Source organism: Taudactylus pleione, unplaced genomic scaffold (assembly GCF_031769625.1).
Source record: "Taudactylus pleione unplaced genomic scaffold, aTauple2 ptg001060l, whole genome shotgun sequence".
NCBI classification, from domain to species: domain Eukaryota; kingdom Metazoa; phylum Chordata; class Amphibia; order Anura; family Myobatrachidae; genus Taudactylus; species Taudactylus pleione.
The window spans coordinates 2,063,243-2,077,113 of record NW_028285461.1 but is presented as its reverse complement, the minus strand read 5'-3'; the positions used below and the strand labels follow the sequence as shown (position 1 = coordinate 2,077,113).

Here is a 13,871-nt window from a genome sequence, read left to right as displayed (position 1 = left end):
TTTCCCCCAGCGACAGTACTTTCTGTAGTTAGCAGCACCGGGAGGACAGACCAGGCGTAGCAAGTTACAGGTGGCGGCCGCTCCTCAGCAGCGTGTCACCGCCCGGCGTGTTCCCTACTATCGTGTTATCCAGGGAGTTTCTGTGCGGAACGAACTTGTCCTGCACATGTTTCCTGTAGGGGGACATAGTTTATGTGGGGACCGTTTCCGGCGCTGAGTGACTGCTGGAGCCGGATGTTTACTTCCTGCTGTGTGAGGCTGCGGGCAGGTGCGGGACCCGGGAGCGGCAGGTGTGTTGTCAGAGGGGATGGGTTCAAATAGAGCAGCGTGTCCTTAACATCATCTGCGCGGCACGGCATGCTGGGACATGTAGTCCCACATCAGCTCGGGATTCGGAAAGTGCTTGAGCGCCTGTTCTGTGTATAATATACAGCTGAGAGTGACAACCTATGTATATAGATCCTTCACCCCCTAAGCAACTGGGTTCCCCCATGTATTGTACATACACCTGAGCTCCCTTCTTTGTATATACCTGAGCTCCATTCTATGTATACACCTGAGCTCCCTTCTATGCATACACCTGAGCTCCCTTCTATGCATACACCTGAGCTCCCTTCTATGCATACACCTGAGCTCCCTTCTATGCATACACCTGAGCTCCCTTCTATGCATACACCTGAGCTCCCTTCTATGCATACACCTGAGCTCCCTTCTATGTATACACCTGAGCTCCCTTCTATGCATACACCTGAGCTCCCTTCTATGCATACACCTGAGCTCCCTTCTATGTATACACCTGAGCCAACCCCCATGTATTATACATACACCTGAGCTTCCTTCTATGTATACAGCTGAGCCTCCCCCCCTGTATTATACGTACACCTGAGCTCCCTTCTATGTATACAGCTGAGCCTCCCCCCCTGTATTATACATACACCTGAGCTCCCTTCTATGTATACAGCTGAGCCTCCCCCCCTGTATTATACATACACCTGAGCTCCCTTCTATGTATACACCTGAGCTCCCTTCTATGCATACACCTGAGCTCCCTTCTATGCATACACCTGAGCTCCCTTCTATGCATACACCTGAGCTCCCTTCTATGCATACACCTGAGCTCCCTTCTATGTATACACCTGAGCCAACCCCCATGTATTATACATACACCTGAGCTTCCTTCTATGTATACAGCTGAGCCTCCTCCCCGATGTATACAGCTGAGCCTCCCCCCCTGTATTATACGTACACCTGAGCTCCCTTCTATGTATACAGCTGAGCCTCCCCCCCTGTATTATACATACACCTGAGCTCCCTTCTATGTATACAGCTGAGCCTCCCCCCTGTATTATACATACACCTGAGCTCCCTTCTATGTATACAGCTGAGCCTCCCCCCCTAAACTAAAACTTAGGCCACTCCCCAGTGAAAACAGTTGAGCTCCCCTATGTTCTTATCACACCTCTCATAACCACAGCACATGTAGTTAGTGTCCATCTGATCACAAGCTCCGCAGACATCCAGTGATGAGGAATAATTCATCATGTGTGTATGTATATATATATATATATATATATATATAAAGCTGCCTCATGTATTGTGCTCATGTTGTTTATGTGTACATGTAAATCCCCCACGTTAGTGTAGATACAGCTGACCTCCTTCCTACATAGATGAACAACTTCTTACATTCATATAATCCGATATAATATTTATATAAAACATAATGAGTCTTCATAATGGGCGCGCCTCTGAGTATTAAGCTGCAAGGAGGCCACACGCCATAATGTCTCCCTCCCTACTGAAAGCTCAAAAAAAAAACACTGTACATAAGGCAGCTATGATGTTGGAGGCTGCAGGTTGGGGACACTGGTGTAATGCTGCTGGCTGACTGCGCTTGTGTGTAGATGTTTCAGCAGTATCAAACTTTAGGAAATTAGCCTTTGATATTCTGTGGAACATTCTGACCTATTTAGCGATATTGGTCACAGATAAAATATGGGTTGGGTATGAAATACCGGCAGTTCGGGATGCCAGCTGTCATAATACCAACAGCGGCATTCCGATGCTCGGTATCCCGACGGGTTAGGTAAGTTTCCTAACCCTCTAACCCTAACCCTCCTATAGTGCACCCTAACCCTCCCCTTTAGTGCCTAAACCTAACCCCCCTGTCCGTAGCCTAACCCTAACACCCAAGGTGGTGCCTAGACCTAACCTTTCCCCCAGCTGACACCTTACCTGCCCCGCTATACTTACGATCGTGATGCCGGTTGTCAGGATTTCGGTGGCATCATCATCTCCACTACTGTCGGGATTCTGGCGCCGGTCTTCTGGCTGGAAGTGGGGATTCCGGGGCTGGGATTTCGAGAGCCGGCATTCCGGCTGTAGGTATCCCAACTACATCCCATAAAATATACATCTATGTTTCAAGCGTTCCTGCAAATTAAATTTACTAAGGTGCGGGTTTTAACAAGTGGAGATGTTGCCCATAGCAACCAATCAGATTCTACTTAACATTTATCTAGCACCTTCTAGAAGATAATAGGTAGATGCTGATTGGTTGCTATGGGCAAAATATGCATCTAAAAAAAACCTGCACTTTAGTAAATATACCCCCTAGGGCTTCTAATCACAATACCCTGAACTGTCCAAAACATATACAGGGTCAGCATGTATTTTACCACTATTGACTATTTTATGGTACCATATAATGGAATCAGTATGTAATACCGCTGGCCGCATAGCCAGCGGTTCTAATCCCAACAGCGGAAGCCCGGCAGGGGTAAAGAGCCCGATCGCTAATTTAGGTAAGTACCCCTAACCCTACCCCCTACCCTAACCCTGCTTTAGGGGTGCCTAGCCCTAACCTCCCCCCCTAATGCCTAACTCTAACCCCCTCTAAGTGCCTAAACCTAATCCCCCCCTTTCCCGCAGCCTAAACATAACCCTTCCGGGGGGGGTGCCTAACCCTAAGCCCCCCCGGGGGCCCTAAAACCTAACCCCCCTCCGCGCGGCTGTCCGTGCCCAGTGCCCGGCTTACCTTCGTTCGGTATGTTTGGCGTCGTGCTCCCGGCTTAGGTCTAATGACAGGCGTCGGGATTTCGACGCCTGTCATTAGTGCCTTGCCGGGATTTGACAGTCGGGAAGCCGGCGGTTGGTGTTTTGACCGTCGGCTTCCTGACTGCATATCTTGTGATATCCTGTGACATTATCTACAGCTCTTTACATGGTAAATAGTTACTGCCCTTTATATGGTTATATCACCTCAAACTGATTTTGCTTTTCGGTAGAACCATAATTACAGGTTTTAGGGAGCCTAACTCCAATGTTCCACCGAGTCCCTGATAGCTATGCGAATGTCCATAAGTAGCCTTCCATTGCCTAAAATGGCTGATAACAGAGGATGATAGCTCACACTGTCAGGATATGTTGACGCTGCATGTAATCTAACTCCTGTCATGGTTTGGGAAACTTTTATTGTATGGGGATGTTACATTATGCTTTTTCTTAGTGGGTCAAGTTTTATGTTTGCTATAGACTTTGAGTGTTAGGTAAAATGTGTCTCACTATGTGTCCTCACAGACCCTTGTCTCTCTATAGGTTGTATGAATTCACCAATCTCCCCCCAGCCTGTGGAAGACACACAGGATGCTGCCTGTCTGGCTTTGCACAGCCTCCCTCGTGGTCTGGCTTTGGGTCCCTCTCTGTCACAGGAGGAGGGTCTGGGCTTGTGGTGTGTTGGGGAGCATTTACCCAGCGGTTCATTCCTTCCACCCTACAGCCCTGGATGTGACGATGGACTGTCCATCAGTGAGGTAAGCTGTTTGTGGAACACTAGTTAGTTTCTGCTCATCAGTCCTCTGTGTTCATTCTGTCTTCATGTCTTTACAGCAAGGTCTCAGCTTATTGTCCCCGGAGACTGAACTTTGGTGGTTGAGGTATGTATGACTAAATTAATGCTACCTCTGCTCCTACTGCTCTTTTATTCCCTCCGAATCTTATTGCACAGTATGGGGCTGAAGTTGAGCGCACGCCTGTCTGCGGAGCTTACCTGATGTAAAAGCGCTATGAACTAAAAACTTGTCCTAGAAGATAGGCCATTAAAGTATTAGTTTGGTACAAATCTGTGGGAACACTCCCTTATTCGTATAAGGGTGGCAGCAGTCTTCTGTAATGCCCAATTCATGCTTCCGAAATAGGATGCCTGAGAAAATAATGAAGACAGCGCCCTCTGGTGTAGCATTTTTAGTAATTAATGCTCAGCTGGCAGACAGGCCGATTCAATTAGCTGTGACTTGGCTGAAAATTGCTTAAGGCAGGTTAAATACCCACGGCCGCAGCTTTTTGTTATTCAGTTAGCAATCCATGTTAAGTTGGTCAGGATAAACAGCGTGACTATTCATTCAGTGCGTATCGTATTGCACACGTTTCAATCATTTGTATATGTCATATAGGGGAATTCAATATGGAGCGAAAACTCAGTTTTTGCATTAATTTCGCACCTATGACGTCATTATCGCAGGTTTTAGTTTTACACCGTATTCAATTTCAAAGACTTTTCGCAGGTTCGAAAAGTCTTTGATTAAAAACGGGGATAACTTTTCACCATTGAATAGGTGTCAAAAAAAGTGCAGAATTGGGGTTTAGGGGTGCAGGCTTAAAAAAAATAGCCTGCACCCCTGGGAATGACATTTAAAAAATAACTGTGTCAAAAAAAGTAAAAAAAAAAAAATAGGGACACCCCAAAAAATTAATTTAAAAGTTGGGGTGAAAAAAAAAAAACTGGGAAAAAATTGTTTAAAACTAGGGAAATAGGTTCAGGGCTATTCTGCAAGTATTCGGCAGGTGTATTCTAGAATAGATTAATAGCGGCAGGTGCACAATTTCAGAATTTAAAAAAAAAAATACTTTAGGGACATCAAAATATGCTAGTACCCATTTTCCTGTACCCCAAATTTGATGGGACCACTTAAAAAAACGAAAAAAATAACCTAAGTGCTCTTCTGCATCACTTCTTCAATGTCGGGAAAAAAGCACCTGCCGCAGCTATTTAAATCCCCGACTTTCATTTGCAGGCTAATATGGGGGTACCCATAGTGATCCCCCATGTTTTTACAGCTTTAGGGGGGTCCTACAATTTTTTTCAGGAAAAATTCGTAGTTCATCGCAAATCCCACTTGGCCAGGTCCCGTTTTTGTTTATTTTATATTGAATACGGGTATAAAGCGGGCGCGCGCCCCCGATACTTTATCCAAGAAAAATCTCCGATGTGGAGCGAAAAGTCCAGCACGGACTTTTCGCTCCCATATTGAATACCCCTCTTAGATTCTTGTTTGGCTTATCTCACTCACTGTAACCTTTGTAATGCATCGAAGATGGCTGCCTCGACCCTAGGGCACATTGCTGGACACTCCTAATACTCCCGGGACTCCCCTAGTCAGCTGTACAGAGAGTTTCTATTGCCTTTTACGGAGCAGCGACACTTCTCCCTTCTATCTGCATCAGGGAGCACCGCTTGTTGTTGCCGGTCCCTGAGTGGGTAGCAACAGGCTGCCAGACTATTGCTACAGTGCTCCGACTCCCCGTTGTCATATCAGGAGGCTCCGATCTGACTGCCGACCCCCGGTGGGGGCTCTGCATTATTAGGCCAATTCTCAGGAGCCAATATGGGTGAGAGAGTTATATGGTGATCCTTATCACTAGCGCAGACTGTCAATTTCCAGGATTTATATTGCCCAATATTGGTCGGCTGACCAAGTTAATAATCACAGGGAGTCTGGGTACTTGTTCCGGTGGAACTTTAACATATACAGGCTAAATTGATATCCGCTGTTCCTGTGATTTATACTAAGGACAAAAGACTTGTCTGGAGAAGTTATTATTTAGCAGAAATATTCTGATACAATGCATTTGAATGTATAAGCCTGCCGTTGGAGTGAGTCCCAATTTACCTGATTATGCGCATTTTTAACAAACAATCCTTTTATGGTTACGTGTTAATTTATTAAACTGTCATAATAATTTTACGCACTCTCTCGTTGATGTTGTTCTTATCAAAAAAGTAATTTGTATTGTATATATCGACATTACAGAATTGTCGATTGGGAGTTGCATTAGTTATTATTAATGTTATTTGTAGGGTGATCATCAGAGTATTTATAGATATATTTATATATACATATTTTTTAAGATCTATATTAAAAAAAAAATTTTTTTTGCACCTGATTACAAATACTGTATGTATGTGTGTGTGTGTATATATATATATATATGTATGTATGTGTGTATATATATATATATATATATATATATATATATAAACAATTTTACAGAGACTATTTAATTCATTCTCACCAGTCGGTGGAGCTTACAATCTATATTCCCTATCACTTGGACACACAAGATATACACTAGGGTTACTTTATTTTATATCAGAAGCCAGTTAAACTAACAGTATGTTTTCCTATTGTTGGAGAAATCCCACGCAAACACGGTTAGAACATAAAACTCCACACATCTAGGGCCTTGGTGGGAATTGAACCCAAGACCTCAGTGATGTGAGTCAGTAATGCTAACCACTGCACAGCTATGCTGCCTATCATGAAGTGAGACCAAGCTGCCCTTGTGGAAACCTAATGGACTTGCAAACGCCATGATTCTACTTCTAGAACTGAGAAAATGACAACCTAAAATTGTTGCATAGATTTTACTGTTGAAACATTGGTAAAATTTTTACACTCAAAAGCATAAAACGTTAACAAGCGCCTCATACTGATATCGTTCCTGTTCCTGACACGCTGGTGTGTGGTGTCTCACCCCTCCCTGTGCTGCTTTGCAGGTTCATCAGAAGAAGTGCAAAGCAGATGAACGTGAAATTATGCCGGCTGGGTGAATGTCTCAGACTCCAGGTCATCGCCCCTATCCAGCCCGGTTCTGAACTGCGGTTTGCGCTAGAGGAACAAAGAACCGGCTCAGAGGATACTGGAGAGAAGCCTCAGAACGGAGCAGCTCCATCCGTTCAGGATTCAGTGAGTGACTCCACTTCCAAACCCCCACTGCAGTTCGTAGCAGAGGCGAACGATGACCAACAGCCGCAGCACGCGAAAGAGATTTTAGGGGATAAAGAGTCACCTTATATATCCTGGCAGCCTGAAGTATCAGTTGTGACTCCACAACCGAAGGTGCTTTCTGCTACAGGGACACCTGAATTAGAGATGACCGTGTCAGCAGTGACGGCAGAACAAGAGGAAGAGGTGTCACCGCTCTCTCCAGAACCAGAGGGAGCAAAGTTCTCCATTAATCTTTCAGAAAATGCCCCACCAAAAACACCTACAGAGCAGACCAGCTCCACCCGGATTCCTGCCATTACAGTCCAGGCTACAGGTCCGTTTCCAAGACTTCCGGCTTTGTATAAAATTATTTTGTGACAATTATAACTCAATTAGGAAGCGTCGTTTTCTTGGCATATGTTATTGAGGGATATATGAACTGTATAAGGTTTATTTGTCACCCTGTGCTTTTCCTGTATCATGGATCATCTTTGTAACGAACAGGAAACGTAAATGTACTGGAAAATGTTAGACATAGTAAGCCCCAGCCAGTGTTTTCTATTTGATAGTTTTTATGTTATTACTAGCTGTTGCACGCAGCTATCCTATTCCCCCACCTCTCACACCAATGTGTGTCCTGTGCACAGACTACTATGTAGCCTATCCTATTCCCCCACCAATGTCACTGTGTGCCCTGTGTACAGACTGCTATGTAGCCTATCCTATTCACCCACCACTCATACCAATGTCACTGTGTGCCCTGTGTACAGACTGCTATGTAGCCTCTCCTATTCACCCACCACTCACACCAATGTCACTGTGTGCCCTGTGCACAGACTGCTATGTAACCTATCCTATTCACCCACCTCTCACACCAATGTCACTGTGTGCCCTGTGCACAGACCGCTATGTAGCCTATCCTATTCACCCACCAATGTCACTGTGTGCCCTGTGCACAGACTGCTATGTAGCCTATCCTATTCACCCACCTCTCACACCAATGTCACTGTGTGCCCTGTGCACAGGCTGCTATGTAGCCTATCCTATTCACCCACCACTCACACCAATGTCACTGTGTGCCCTGTGCACAGACTGCTATGTAGCCTATCCTATTCACCCACCACTCACACCAATGTCACTGTGTGCCCTGTGCACAGACTGCTATGTAACCTATCCTATTCACCCACCACTCACACCAATGTCACTGTGTGCCCTGTGCACAGACTGCTATGTAACCTATCCTACTCACCCACCACTCACACCAATGTCACTGTGTGCCCTGTGCACAGACTGCTATGTAACCTATCCTACTCACCCACCAGTCACACCAATGTCACTGTGTGCCCTGTGCACAGACTGCTATGTAGCCTATCCTACTCACCCACCACTCACACCAATGTCACTGTGTGCCCTGTGCACAGACTGCTATGTAGCCTATCCTACTCACCCACCACTCACACCAATGTCACTGTGTGCCCTGTACACAGACTGCTATGTAGCCTATCCTATTCACCCACCACTCACACCAATGTCACTGTGTGCCCTGTGCACAGACTGCTATGTAGCCTATTCTATTCACCCACCTCTCACACCAATGTCACTGTGTGCCCTGTGCACAGACTGCTATGTAGCCTATTCTATTCACCCACCTCTCACACCAATGTCACTGTGTGCCCTGTGCACAGACTGCTATGTAGCCTATCCTGTTCAAGTGACCGCGGGCACAAATCACCTCTCCCCCCACCCCTTACCAGCTGCGTGCATGGTGCCACACCTATCTCTTGCATTGATGATGTCAATAAATGTTGTTTTTGTTATTGCTCAGCTTTAACGTGAGTGATGGAGATGAAACAAAATGCAGGTTATTTCTAGGAGTTTCCACTTTTTGTGCAAAGTTGGAACAAACAAACAGACAGACACAGCGGTCTTATAGTATTAGTATAGATTTATATTATTAAGGTTCTCATCATAATATGTAATTTAAAATAATAAGAGAAGGTTTCTCTAACCTAAAACACTATTTTTATTGCTTGACACTATTTGGAAAAATAATATTTATAGAGAGAGAGGATTCATAAATCAAATAAAAATAGACACAAATAAATTAATGACTTACAGTGCATGGGAAAGCCCCTTTTGCCATTTATTAGTTCATCTTAATTATATAATTTTCTGTTATATTTCTTACAATATTACATGATTCATAGATCATTTTATGGTTTAAAAGTCCAAGCCATTGATCGTGCTAGTACATCATGAATAAATATATGTAAAACATTCAGTTCTTCCAGAATAAACCTGATCCTCTTTTGTGTATTAATAAATAAGTAATGTTACACTTAACTGAGTGCAGTTTCCACTTGAATATATATGATGTACCCCATGGGGTACACCTACCACCACGGGCGGAGAAGTAGGCTGCGTACACACTTGAGCAATGGGCATTTGTTCAGACATCGGAATGAATGCCCTTGAACTGAGATTGCCCGTACACACTGGAACGAGTTAATGAACGACGGAATGATCACTGGAGCTGATTGAGTCCCGCTTGTTAGGATGAGATCGCTCGTAGCTGGCCGATATTTGCAATCTGCGCATTCGTATGTATCGCAATGCGCGTGTGCGAACCACTGTGAAAGATCGGGAATCGCTCGCTCTCCCAGCGTAGACAGCCCAGTTGAATGAGTGACAGGAGAGGCCGTCTGTGGGTGGTAACAGGGGTAGGCCACTAAAAACGGGGGAGTGAAGGTACGAACGCAGGCGTGCCTGAGTATTTCAACGCCGTTTCAGCAGGCGTGCATAATTAACAGGCAGCGTCATAGTACACGTCACCTGGTTGTATTTCACACTGAAGTGATCGCAGTGCTTGCGGAAAGGTATAGTCAACCTCAAGCGCTGCAAGCACATCCGATGGTACCCGATGTACCAATGTTTTCATGCACTTCCAGGAGATGACGTGCGCAAGTGGGTGTCATATGAATGGCTGGTGGGCGTCTGCATACACAAAGTGATCGCACGCCAATACATAGTGAGCGTGTTAATGCCTTGCCGTGCAATCGCCTGCCCTGCTGGGCGTGCGCTTGATTTGCATATGCTGGGAGCGAGCGAAAGCATCTAGCGAGCGGGTTTGAATGAGCTCCACTGTTCCATCCTTCATTAACTTACTACAGGTCACTAGTGATATCACTAGGTTTGATTTGCAGCTCATTAAACCTAGCAACCGTCAATAGCGACCACAGGAGCACGCAATCGCCGGTACACACTGAGCGATGTAGACGATTTGCCATTACAAATCGGCCCGACATCGCTCCAGTGTGTACTCGGCTTAAGGGCACAGAGCTTCTGTTTTGCTGTATAAATCTGGAAAATGGACTTTACATCCTGCATCAAAATGGTCAATTAAAAGTCACAGACAAAATGAACTCAAAGTGTGCCTGTGTAGGGCAGGGAAGATTAATTATACTTTTATAAATACAAATATTTACAAATAATGATACTTTATAAATACAAATAAGTGGAAGTAGAATATAATTGATTCGTTTCAGATGGACAATCTGTAGTTTAGCTGTGGTTGAGCTATATACCCAAAATCCTCTGCCAGCCAGAGCGCAAGAATTAACCCAGAGTGGCAGCGATAATGACAACTAATCCTTTACTCTGTTATTTCTCGTAGAGTCTGCGGATGATACCGATGAGAACACTGTAACCGAGGAGGTAACCACTGAGAGCTCCCAAAATACTTCTCCTGGAAAATGTATCCAAAAGCTACAGGTGAAATGTCAGGACTCCAATGTTCCCGTAAATGGACCCAGTGGAGGTTCTCGAATAAATGATAAAACCCAGAAATCAGGACATCAGGAGAGAACCGATAATTTACCGGGAGGGAAGAGTAATACCAGTACTGTAGTTACAAACACATCAACTGGCCATGAAAGGAGGACAAGCCAAAAGAAAGCTGCCAAGAGGAGGCGCTCTCTCACACCTAGGAAAGAGGGTGATAACCAGGCTAAGGTTTCCAGGCTGGAGATCGGGGAACCAAATTATATCCACAAAACTGTGAAGGAGGAGGCCGAGAATAAAGGAACAAAGCTGAAAGGACAATCGGAACGCAGATTCAGTTGTCCAGATTGCAACAAAAGCTTTTTCCAGCTGGGCCACCTAAAGAGACACAGCTTTATCCATAGCGGGCTGAAGCCGTTCCTTTGCACGGAGTGCGGGAAGGCCTATTGCTCGGAGGAGAGCTTCAAAGCCCACCTGCTAGGTCACCAAGGCCTGCGTCCCTTTAAATGTTCGCTTTGTGATAAGGCGTACGGCACGCAGCGCGACCTGAAAGAGCACTCTGTGCTGCACACAGGACTACGCCCCTACGCCTGTGAGGACTGCGGCAAGAGCTTCGCTCGCCGGCCAACCCTGCGCATTCACCGCAAGAATTACTGCACTCCGGGTACTAGCGAATTAAGAACTCCTCTCCACTGCAGCGTGTGCAATAAGCAACTGGCCAACAGTTGTTCTCTGCGCAACCACATGCTGGTGCACACGGGAGAGAAGCCGTACACATGCTCGCACTGCGGCAGCGCTTTCCGCCACAAGGGGAATTTACGCATCCACCAGCGTCTTCACACTGGCGAGAAGCCGTATAAATGCCAGTACTGCGGCGAGGCCTTCCCACAGCAGCCGGAGCTAAAGCGCCACCTAATCGCGCACACGGGGGAAATGCATTTGTGCACGGTCTGCGGAAAATCATTAAAGGACCCTCATACACTGCGCGCCCATGAGCGGCTGCATACCGGCGAACGCCCGTTCCTGTGCCAGTACTGCGGGAAATCCTACCCAGTCGCCACCAAGCTCCGGCGCCACCTAAAATCCCACCTGGAAGAGAAGCCGTTCCGCTGCCATGTTTGCGGGATGGGCTACACTCTGCAGCATAGTCTGAAACGCCATCTGCGCAGCCACAGACACAAGGGGCAGGAACCTGCGGCTGATGGTCCCGCTGCGGGACCGGTGACGGACGCTGAACCCGAGCACACACTTGTATTGGTGCAGTTGATGGATACAAGCGACGGTGCAGAGGGCTCAGAGAGGATAGTGTTTGCCGACTTCACCGGGAGCTCAGAATTGTGTGGATCCCAGAGCCCCCCAACCCTACTGCTCCCCTTGGACTCTGAGACATTATCGGTCCCAGCAGGACATGAACACGAGAATGGGATCATCCTGCAGAAAGAACATGGCCCCAGGTTATTATTAGTCCCCCAGTCCCTTGGGTTTAGCACAGTAGCTGAGGTGATAGAAGTGGAATCTGGAATGTAATCGTCTCCATTAAAGAAAAAAAAAAAACATTTTTCAATTCTGCTTAACTGTGTCAGTATCTGTCTAACACAACTGAATCAATATATCATTTCACATTTGTTGAATATTCTAATTCATATACAAATGATCTAAATAGGAATTAATCCAAAGTGAAAATGCATTTTGTAACATGCAAAAGAATATATGTAAACTTCCCTTTTACAGAGACTTCAAACTGTGGGTCTCATTCAGACCCGGTCGCGAGCACTGAGCGCTCGCAACCGGGTCGATGTTAAGTCCCTGCGCACGCGCAAGCCCCGGAGCGAGAGAGAAACTCTCTCGCTCCGGACCTCACTACAAAAGGGGCGGCTGTCGATGTTGATCAACAACTCGCCCCGTTTTGTAGGCGGGGCGGGGGGGTGGCTACACAAATGGAGGCGTTCTTGACGGAACGCTTGCCGTTTTGTGGGCAGCTGCACTGACATCAGCAGTGATGTCAGTGGGGAGCTTCCTGCTCGATCAGAGCAGGAAGCTACCTGGGGCTTGCAGCTGCCGAGACCCAACCTTAGGGTCTCGTCGCAAGCCCCGATGGTCGCGAAGGGTCTTGACCATCACGACCATCAACCTGGTCGGTCGCTAAAGCTGTGGGTGGTAACCCACAGCTTAGCTAGCGACCAGGAGGCCGCACTTAAAAATAGAAGCGGCCGCCCTCATTCAGAACGAGCACTCGCTTCTTGCGAGCGCCTCTGAATGAGGGCCTGTGACCCAAATGTAATAGCCTGCGAGTGCGAGTTGCAGGCACTGACGCAATTTCTGCAGTTCAGCTGTTAGACTTAAAGCGACAGTCATTTAAAAGGCAAAACCAGGTTGGTTTTTGCCATTTAAAGTATTGCTACTTTAAATCTAGCAGATACATTTGGGAATTTCCATTGGTTCCTTCATATCCCAATTACTGTTCTTCCTTGTCTAGGAGTGATCCTGAAATATATACACTGGTGAATGTTATTAACTGGATGTTTGTGTAATGTAAGTTGATTATTATGGTTAGTTTATTCCACTCCATATTCATCCAGTCGTATACATAGCTACTCACTGTTTTAAAATGAAAGTTATGTTTTATTATCCTTTAAATGCCTTCTCAATTATATAGACTGAGGGGTAAATTTACTAAGATGGGAGTTCTATTTAAGAATTGATGTTGCCCATAGCAACCAATCAGATTCTACTCATTTATCTAGCACCTTCTAGAAGATAATACCTGGAATGTGATTGGTTGCTATGGGCAACATCACTTCTTAAATAGAACCATCTTAGTAAATTTACCCCTAGGTGTTGCTTAGGTAGCCTGTTCTTCAGGTAACAGTGTAAAACAGGTGTGTAGTGTAGCGGTTACTTGTCAAGTACAGTTTAGAAAATGAGAGCAAATGTGTTACTATGGGAAACGCCTGTTCTGCACACTTACCTGTGGAATCGTTTTCAATCTTTTCACAAGGACAGTGCTCTTTAGGACCGTTTATCAATCATCTTAAAAGTAAAGTA

The 13,871-nt window shown here is 45.8% G+C and overlaps 1 protein-coding gene across 2 annotated transcripts; it reads left to right on the top strand.

The window, feature by feature from the left end:
• The first annotated feature begins 46 nt into the window (after positions 1 to 46).
• Positions 47 to 12,397, top strand: ZNF408 (zinc finger protein 408). Of its 2 annotated transcripts, none has more exons than XM_088461484.1 (5): positions 47 to 290; positions 3,598 to 3,812; positions 3,889 to 3,935; positions 6,836 to 7,380; positions 10,720 to 12,396. In XM_088461484.1, the coding sequence occupies exons 2-5, from the start codon at positions 3,603 to 3,605 to the stop codon at positions 12,351 to 12,353; spliced, it is 2,436 nt and encodes an 811-aa protein (XP_088317610.1). In that variant the 5' UTR covers positions 47 to 290; positions 3,598 to 3,602; the 3' UTR covers positions 12,354 to 12,396. The 2 variants fall into 2 exon arrangements, with proteins under 2 accessions (XP_088317610.1, XP_088317611.1); XM_088461485.1 differs by lacking the exon at positions 47 to 290 and adding an exon at positions 899 to 1,546 and having other exon boundaries at positions 10,720 to 12,397.
• Positions 12,398 to 13,871: the final 1,474 nt, after the last annotated feature.